This window comes from Phytophthora sojae (assembly GCF_000149755.1).
Source record: "Phytophthora sojae unplaced genomic scaffold PHYSOscaffold_6, whole genome shotgun sequence".
Classification (NCBI taxonomy): Eukaryota; Oomycota; class Peronosporomycetes; order Peronosporales; family Peronosporaceae; genus Phytophthora; species Phytophthora sojae.
The window spans coordinates 4,708,808-4,717,806 of NW_009258120.1; the positions used below are offsets into that span (position 1 = coordinate 4,708,808).

At 57.6% G+C, this 8,999-nt stretch overlaps 2 protein-coding genes across 2 annotated transcripts; one reads left to right on the top strand and one right to left on the bottom strand.

Moving 5' to 3' along the window:
- Positions 1-674: 674 nt before the first annotated feature.
- PHYSODRAFT_401742 (hypothetical protein) lies at positions 675-1,136 on the bottom strand (the record flags this gene model as incomplete). Its single annotated transcript, XM_009533478.1, has 1 exon — positions 675-1,136. A coding segment is annotated over one exon (462 nt), but the record flags the coding sequence as incomplete, so codon positions are not given.
- A 7,136-nt stretch (positions 1,137-8,272) lies between these two features.
- On the top strand, positions 8,273-8,769 carry PHYSODRAFT_335986 (hypothetical protein; the record flags this gene model as incomplete). The annotated part of the gene is made up of 2 exons (XM_009533479.1): positions 8,273-8,635; positions 8,725-8,769. The coding sequence occupies 2 exons, from the start codon at positions 8,273-8,275 to the stop codon at positions 8,767-8,769; spliced, it is 408 nt and encodes a 135-aa protein (XP_009531774.1).
- Between the last annotated feature and the right edge of the window lie 230 nt (positions 8,770-8,999).

Genomic DNA, 8,999 nt, shown 5'->3' on the forward strand with positions numbered 1-8,999 from the left:
TACCCGGGCCTTCCCACGGCGATAGCGACGATGCCGGGCTACAGAACGAATGGAACCGAAAATCGTGTGCGAGCCCGTTAAAGAGGTCGAAGTGCTGCACTTGGAAGCTCGCGTCCCCTCGTTTTCTGGCTGAATGTTCACAGCCAGCGAGCCATTGAACATTACAGTCACGAACAAACTCTCGTGTGCGTTGGATTGAAACAGCCATTTGTCAGCTGAAACTGCAATCGGCACTTCGTGTGCGTTGCTAGCCTTCTCCACAGCGTTATTGTAAGCCTCGCGTAGATTTTCCCAGCCCTCGGCAGACAATACGTGCTCCTCCGCTGCTTCACTTGACGCGGGAGCAGATTCACTTTCGCCGACGACGAAATACGAGTACCACGAGCCACCTCCGCCATGAGTCGCCTGTGTTTTAGCGTGTTCTTTGGCCGAAGCTTCCACTTCCTCCTTCGCACGCTTCTCGGCGGCTTCGGCAACGTCGCGTAACAGCAGCACCACATCCAGCGGGTAGATTTCTTCATATCGCTGCTTGAACTTGCCCTGCCTCGTCGAGGGGTCCAATGGTGAATCGTTGCGCAGCTCCGTCCTGAAAGCCTCGACGTACAATTTTTGCTCCAGCAGCGCCTTCTGTACTGACGACCAGCGCATTTGGCGGTGATGTGGGCGTGGGGGATCAGATGCACGTCCCGCAGCGTCACCTGCAGGTTGGCCACGATGCGGGCCGTGAGTCTCGAGACGAAGGTGCCCTCGTCCTCCTCGGGCTTCTGCTGCTCGTGCTGCTCCTGACCCGGGCCAACGCGCGCGGCGAAGCGGCGGTGCTGGCGCAGCAGCTCCAGCTGATTCTTCTCGGCCGCGCTGCACGGCTCCGTGTTGGGCACCACGAGCGCCAACACGCCCTCGAGAGTGATGGCCATGCTGGCGCTGCCCAACTGGTTCCAGGGCAGGCGCACCAGCACGCGGCCCACGCTGCCGCTGGTCACGGCTACGGGCTCGGCCAGCGAATGCGGCTTTAGTGACAGGTCGCGCAGCTCCAGCTCGCCACTCCACAGCCCCACGACCAGCGAGTCGCTGCGCAGGCCGGCCACATACTTGCCCAGCTGCGCCTCCAGGATCGACGAGATGATGGCCTTGGCCATGGCTGCGGGCGGCATCGATAGCGGCGGCAAGGGCCGCTGTGGCCCGACAGGATCCGCGTAATCAGATTGTAGCCATGTTCCGTGAAAATAAATAGTGGTTTAACATCAGCACGTCGTACGAGACCTTGACTAGAGCGGTCTGCTCGGCCGTGAAGCGAGGCAAACGCTCACCGACTCGCTCGCGCATGACGGGCGGGTAGTCGCCGGAGGTGAGGGGCAGCAGCTACCAGCCAAACTCGAAGTTCATCGCGCGCTCCGCAGCTTCTGCATCTTCAATGTTGTTCTCCCGAAGAGGGTGGAACTGATTGACATTGAGTACGATACCCATGCGCTTTAGGCTGGACAAAACCACTCGATTGAGCTCCCTGAACCGTTGCACGGAGTACGCGTGTGACAGGAGCACATTGTGCGCCACCTCGTAGACCAGCGTGGGCGAGTCGCGGAATCCTGGCGGGTGCAGACCCGTGTTGTAGCCGTACACGACGAAGGAAGTGGCTCGTTGAAGGTGGTCCAGAAGTCGACCTTGTCACCGAATTCGTTGTACAGCTGCGTCGAGTACTCCACGAAGTGGTCGATGATCTCCGGGTTGAGCCATCCCTGAGGGGTGAGCTTGTTGTGCAGCTTCGTGGGCAGGTCCCAGTGGTAAATGGTAAAAATCGGAGAGATGCCGCTCTCAACCAACCTGTCAAGCAACGCGTGGTAGTAGACGAGACCGGGGGCGTGGGCGCATGCGTCGCGCTTCCGGGTCCCAGTTCATTATGCGCGACCACGAGACGGAGAAGCGGAAGGACTGGAGTCCCGTCTCCCCCATGAGCTTGATGTCGTCCGCATAGCGGTGGTAGAAGTCGTCGACGTTGGCGCACTCGAAGCCAGGATGTTCACGACAAAAGTCGTCCCAAATGCTCGGAGTGCGGCCGTCCTCGTTCCACGCGCCCTCCACCTGGTACGACGCGGTGGCCGACCCGAAGAGGAAATCAGCAGGGAAGCAGCGAGGCTCGGCGGCCGCTGCAGGGGAAGAGAGCAGGGTGACGGTCGCCGCCGCCGCGAGTCCGAGACGGTGCAGCAGCCACATCACTTGAGCTGTGAGTTCGAGGCGGCAACTTCACGAATGAGGCAGGAGCGGATTCGCAAGATCTCGACGAAAGCGTTGGCGCTACTGTAGGGCTGTTTCGCGCAGTGCTCGAAAGTGCACGAAAGTACTTCGGCGCCATTGCTGCCACGAGCACTTACCGGTACTGTGTGCTTGTGGCACATGATATGTCGAACAACATACTACCTTACCCGGGCGACAAGCGTCCCGGGGGAGGTCGCAGTTCGTAAGTGTAAGGTTCTGGTTGTGCTTGTTGTGTTGCGAGTAAAATGGAAACTGAATTGATGTCTTTGTCTGTTTGCTGCTATCCATCTACCCGAGGGCGCCCTCATGGCGCTCGGTCCTAAACATGAAGTGGTTGGCTGAGGCGTGCCGGAGCAGGAGCTTGCGCAACCGGTGAGTATGCAGACGACGACTTGGGCTCTCTGCGTGCGGACTCAACTGATGATGTGGTTGTGTTCTGCTCTTGCACGTGCAGATCATTACACGCCCCCCGACTTGAGCGAGTCGCGGCACCTTGAACGTTGAAGTCGCCGAAGTTGAAGTTGGTAGTACCGTAGACCCCGATGTAAGGAACACTACCGTCGAAACGCTGTTCAAGAGAATTCCACTAGGCCCGTGCCACTCGATTGCGTTGGCGAAGATCTTTTAGCAGCGCTTCCCAGTGGCTGACGTGTTTGATGTCGCGCTCGCGTTCCCACGTGTTCTCATGGTGAGGGAGCCCGTGCCACTTGACCAAGTACTCAGGTTGGCGGTTGAAGATGCGCTTCTTGATCAGAGCTTCGACAACGTGTAGTGGCTCGTCATCGTCGTCGAAAATCACGGGAGTCGACTTCGGGATCACTCGGCCGACGAAGCGATCAGGGTTGCTGTTGTATACCTTGAGCTTGTCGATGTTGAAGCGTGGGCTGATGTGATTCAAGTTGGCCGGTAGATCCAGCAGCGCGACGTTGCCGTGAAGTTCCAGGATCGGGTACGGACCGATGAAGCGCGGGATGAACTTCCGTGAGCGAAGCGTCGTTTCCGCGGTGGCGTGCGAGATGTTCAGGTCCTACGTCGACAGCAAGGCTAGATCACTGACCTTGAATGGGTTTGCTGCACGACGCCGGTCGTAGAACTTCTTTTGAGCCTCTTGCGCATCCAACAGATTCTTCCGAGCACGTTCGATCACCTCTTGACGATGCTGAACAAATCGAGACGCGTACTCCACACGAGACCTTGCCACCGGCTGATCGCTCTCCACACTACCCAATGGGTTCTTAGGGTGACGACCGGTGTCGACGAAGAAGGGCGACAGCTTCGACGAGCTGGACACCAGTGTTGCGTGTGCATACTCAATCATGGGCAGGTGCTCATTCCAGTCGTTGCCATGGTACGAAACAGAGCATCGCAACGTGTCCTCGAGAGTCCGATTCTGACGCTCAGTTTGGCCATCGGCCTGCGCTCGGTGGGCAGTCGTCATCGCTGTCTTGATCTTCATCAACTGTACCAGTGCTTTCCAGAACTTCGACGTGAACTTCGGGTCCCGGTCGGAGATGATGGTCGATGGGATACCATAGCACCGGATGACGTTGTTGAAGAACAGCTTGGCAATGTCTTCCGCAGTCGCCGTGGTGTGCGTTGGGATGTAGACTGGACGCTTTGACAGCTTGTCCACCACGACCATGATCGCATCAAAGCCGTCGGATACAGGCAAATGCGTGATGAAGTCAGTCGAGACAACATCCTAACACGCAGCGGGCAACGGGATCGGCTGAAGCTTTCCTGCTCTTCGTCCGGTGCTTGACTTGTACCTCATGCATGACTCACAACTCTGAACGTAGGCTTTGATGTCCAGATCCATGCTCGGCCAGAAGTACCACTGTGCCGCAGCAAGCTGAGTGCGACGGATGCCTGGGTGCGCCATGATCGCCGTATCATGCGCGTTGTGAATGACATCGAGCCGAAGTTTCCGGTTGTTTGGCACACAGAGGCGGCGTAGGCTGTCGTTGCTCTTCAAATAGATCAACCCGCGAATGACTTCGTACTCTTCCGACGAGCGTCTGGACTTCCACAGTGGCTTGAAGACTGGATCTCTGCCGTATGCCTTCTGAAACGCCCGCTTCGTTTGGTTATCCAGCTGAAGTGAGCTGATCACCGTGCTGTCCTCCATTGACGCTGCGTTCAACCTCATGCGCCACTGTGCTGTGCCAACTCCGAGTGCCTTTGTGGCTGGCTGTTTGACGGCCAGCATCACAGCTTGATCCCGGGACGGTATGCTTTGGAGCTTCGCCGTAGCCATGGTACGTCGTGAGACCACGTCTCGAATGTTCGTGCATGGGGTAGACGTCAAACACGCCGTACACACTACAACCGGCCCGGGCTTGGACTCACAATCCTCCTGCTCCTCCCCCGGCCTCGATGAAGCATCAGGGGGGCGCGACAACGCGTCCGAAACGACATTCAAAGCTCCTGGATGATGATGCAGAGTGAACTGGAAGGACGCAAAGAAGTCGAGCCAGCGGGCCAGGCGACCCGACAGGCGTGGATGCTGCAAAAACCACTTGCACGCCGAATTGTCCGTGTACACTTCAAACGAGACTCCATGGAGGTAATGACGCCAACGTGTAAGCGCCTGCTTGATCGCAAAGAGCTCCTTCTCGTGAACAGGCCAGTTCAGCTCGTGAGGTCCCAGCTTCTTGCTGAAGAAAGCCACGGGGAGATCGTTGCCATCATGCATCTGAGAGAGCACTCCACCAATGCACGCATGACTGGCATCCGTTGTCACGATGAATGTTTTTTCAAAGTCCGGCAGACGAAGCACCGGAGCGTGCTGGAGCGCGAGCTTAATGGCATTGAAAGCTTGGCGCTGGTGTTCGTTCCATACCCAAGCGACATCCTTCTTGGCCAGAGAGCTCAGGGGCAGTACCAACGTCGCAAACTGGTGGATGAAGCGACGATAGTACCCGGCGAGGCCCAAGAAGCGTTGGAGGTCCTTGATGTTGCATGGCTCGGTCCACTCTGCGATGGCTCGAGTCTTGCGAGCGTCCACGTGCAACCCATCAGCAGAGATGGTGTGGCCAAGGAAGTCCACCGAGGCTTGTCCGAAGTCGCACTTGTCAGGACGGGCGTAAAGCTTGTTAGCGCGCAGGACTTCGCAGACTTGTCGTAAGTGTTCAACGTGGTCAGCCATCGATCGCGAGAAGATGCAGATGTCGTCAAGGTAAACGACCACGAGCAGTAGATGACTCAGCAGCTTGCGCATCAGGCGTGTCCACGTGCCTGGCATGCCGGCCAGACCCATGGGCGCCAGGTTCCAATGATATATCTCATGGTTCGTCCTGAATGCCGTGTACTGTTTTGACGTCGGAGACATGCGCATTTGGTGGTATCCACTCGCGAGGTCGAGAATAGAGAAGACCACTGCGCCCACCATGCGATCAAAGAGTTGTTCGATGTGCGGTAGCGGGATCTTAGCCACATCCGAGGCGGCATTCACCAAGCGATAGTCGATGACTCATCGAATCGGCATGTGCGGGTTGTTCGAGTGCAACCACTCCAAGCGGGATGGGAACTTGCCCGTCGCGGGATCCTTTTTCGGCACGCCGAAGATGTTCGATACCCAGGGAGAGTCAGACACTTCGACCCAGTTCTTCTTCAGCAGCTCTGCCACAAAGATGTCCAATACTTCCTGCTCAACCTTCGAGAGGCGGAAGGGAGCTCGGTTGCTTGGCGTCACCCCTGGTTTCAAGACCACTTCGTGCTCGATGGAGCGGCTTGGTGGTAATCCAGGTGGCAGCTCTGCTGGAAAGACATCTGCGAACTCTTCAAGAACCGCTTGAAGCTGCAATGGCACGGACTTCACCTTGAGCGACGTCTTCACCGTGACATGATACAGTTCGACGTACTCGTCAGCCTTCACCTTCTTCTCGGACTCCGCAGCCGCAAGAACACACAGCGGCGACGCGCCTGTACCATCGTCACCGTCGTCAAAGATGCGTGGTAAGGTCTGGTGTCCCAGCGCTGCTAGTGAGCTCGGTCCCAACGGCATACTGAAGTAGCCTGCCTGCATATGGTCATCGAGCTGCTGCCGCAGGTTCGGGGGAAGCGGGTGCTGAAGAAATTCCGGTTTCACTTCCACTGAAGCCACCGTCGGTCCCGCCACCTCAAGACTGCTGTTCACGGAACCGAAGTCATGTACTACACGCTGGTTGGGGAAGGGCATCACTCCGGTTTGCCAATTGATGATCGGGTTGAACTGCACTAACCACAGGTGACCGAGAATCACGTCTTGGTTTGAAGATACCTCACATCAATGAGAGAAACATCGTTGAAGACTCTGCCATCAAAGCAGACAGTCTCCAAACATTGCTGTGCGGTACGCGCCGGGGTTGTCGTGCCATCAAAGCGCTCGGCCGTGGCCTTGGTGGTGCTGCGCGAGACCCGGACGCACAATGTTGCGCTCTGCACCACTGTCGATCAAGACTCGCACTGCCTGGCCGCTCATCGCTCCCTCGAACCTCAACAGTTCACGATTGGGCGACAACTTCGCGTCGAGAGACACCATGTTCAGCTGCAAACTGTCGATGACCTCGACGTGGTCGTCGCGGTTGTCTGCGTAGGCGTCGTCATCGTCGTCGTCTTCAACAATGCGGCGAAACGAGCCCTCGTTTGCGCGGAAAGAACCGCGCCCTTGTGGAGGACGAGACGAGCCTCGGGGGTTGTTACGCGCTGGCCGCTTAGGACACGTAGCCAGGCGGTGTCCGGGCTCCTTGCAGTAAAAGCAAAGATTACTTCGCAGACACTCTTCGTGAGAGACGAAGCGCGAACTCCCGATCTCCATTGGGGTCGGCTCCTCGACGTGATGTGACGACTGCTGAAGGCGTTGTGGCCCTTGGCCACCGCGGTTCACGTTGGTTCGACGCGATCCTACAGCGTGCGTGCGGTCGTACATGAGTGCAAACGAATTTGCGTCTGTCGTGTTCCTGAACTGGCGCAGCTTCACCTCTTGTTTGATCTCTACGACCAACCCCTTCTGGAAATGCATGACCTTGTCGATGTCGCTCATCTCCTCTACCTTGCAGATGATGTGCCGGAAGGCCGATACGTAATCTTCAAGACAGGTGAAGTTGTTCTGGCGCAGGCGTAGGAGCTGGTCACGCAGGTGCTCTTGCCGATCGGGTGTCGTGAACTCGCTGGTCAGCAGCTCCTCGAACTGCGTGACCGAGTGCAGGAAGTTTCCGTCGTGGGAGACGAACTCGCGGTACCAAGCCGCTGCTGGTCCCTTCAAGTTTGCCACCAAGAGCGACAAGTGGCGCTGCTGCGGCGAGTCGGCGCCGTACTTGATGTTCTTCGACTCAAAGTAGAGCTTGGCGCTGAAGAGGTAGTCCGCGACGTCGTCGTCCTTGGTGCCGGAGAACATCGGCATGGTGATGCCCTCGGCCCGGTACTCGCGCGTGTCTGGCGACGAAGAGTCGGCCACCGACGGTTGCTGCTGCTGCGAGGTGGATTGCTGCTGCTGTTGCTGTTGCAGTGTCGCCGCCATCTGGCGCTGGAGCTCGGCTGTCTGTGCCATGAACTGCTGCTGCTCGGGCATCATCGCCGCGAGCGAGGCGAACATCTGCTGCACGCTGTCAGCGTGCTGCATCGCTGCTTCATCCATGTTTGCGCCTACGCTAGACACGTCGTCAATAGATGGCTGGGGCGCGCAAGCTCCTCAGCCAAATCAATCAAAGTTTGAAGTCGCAGGCACTCCCAGGAGCGCTGCTTCCGACAATGTCTGTAAGCCCCAACGAAGTCACAGAAGCTCGTCCTGGAGCTCTGTTTCCAACAAGTACCAACCACTTGCTCCAGCGTCCCGAAGGAAGCAACTGGTGCAATTCCGTCCGGCGCTAGCTCGAGCCCGCCTCGGAGCACAAAGACTCCTACTACTAGACTCGTAACGGCCACCGACGCGGATGTTACACTCGGCTGCGCACTGTTTGCAAGTGACAGCCGAGGCGACAAGCGGAAGGTCGAGGAGGGTGCCGCGTATGGACACGCAGGAGTGATTGGGCTAAATGCACCAATGAGATGTCGACACGAAGTGACGTGTGACAATGCGCGTCGCCACTCCTCCCCCAGAAAGAAAAGGAGCGAGCCCGGCGAAAATGGAGGTCCCGTCGGCGACGAGCGAAACGAAGCTGCGGACGAGGCAACGCACGCGGCGCACCCGGAGAAGCTGAACGGCGAGAGGTATAGGTGCGGCGCATCGAAGGACGTAGGCGAGGAAGACGGCGTGCGCAACGACAACGCGGGATGGACTAGGCTGGCCGGCGTGCACACTAGCGACGCGTGGCAGGGCTGGACTGGATCTGGAACTGGAACTCGAACGGAGACCGGAACTGGAACTGGACGGAAGCGCGCGCTGGAGGCGCAACTGCTACCATATGTAAGGTTCTGGTTGTGCTTGTTGTGTTGCGAGTAAAATGGAAACTGAATTGATGTCTTTGTCTGTTTGCTGCTATCCATCTACCCGAGGGCGCCCTCATGGCGCTCGGTCCTAAACATGAAGTGGTTGGCTGAGGCGTGCAGGAGCAGGAGCTTGCGCAATCGGTGAGTATGCAGACGACGACTTGGGCTCTCTGCGTGCGGACTCAACTGATGATGTGGTTGTGTTCTGCTCTTGCACGTGCAGGTCATTACAGTAAGGCTAGAAATCTTCATCAAGATCGGGTGATATGTAAGAGCATTAAAGGCGTGTCGTGTGTGCCGTTTGTTAGGTCTTAGTACACTTTAAGCAAAGCATTTTATAG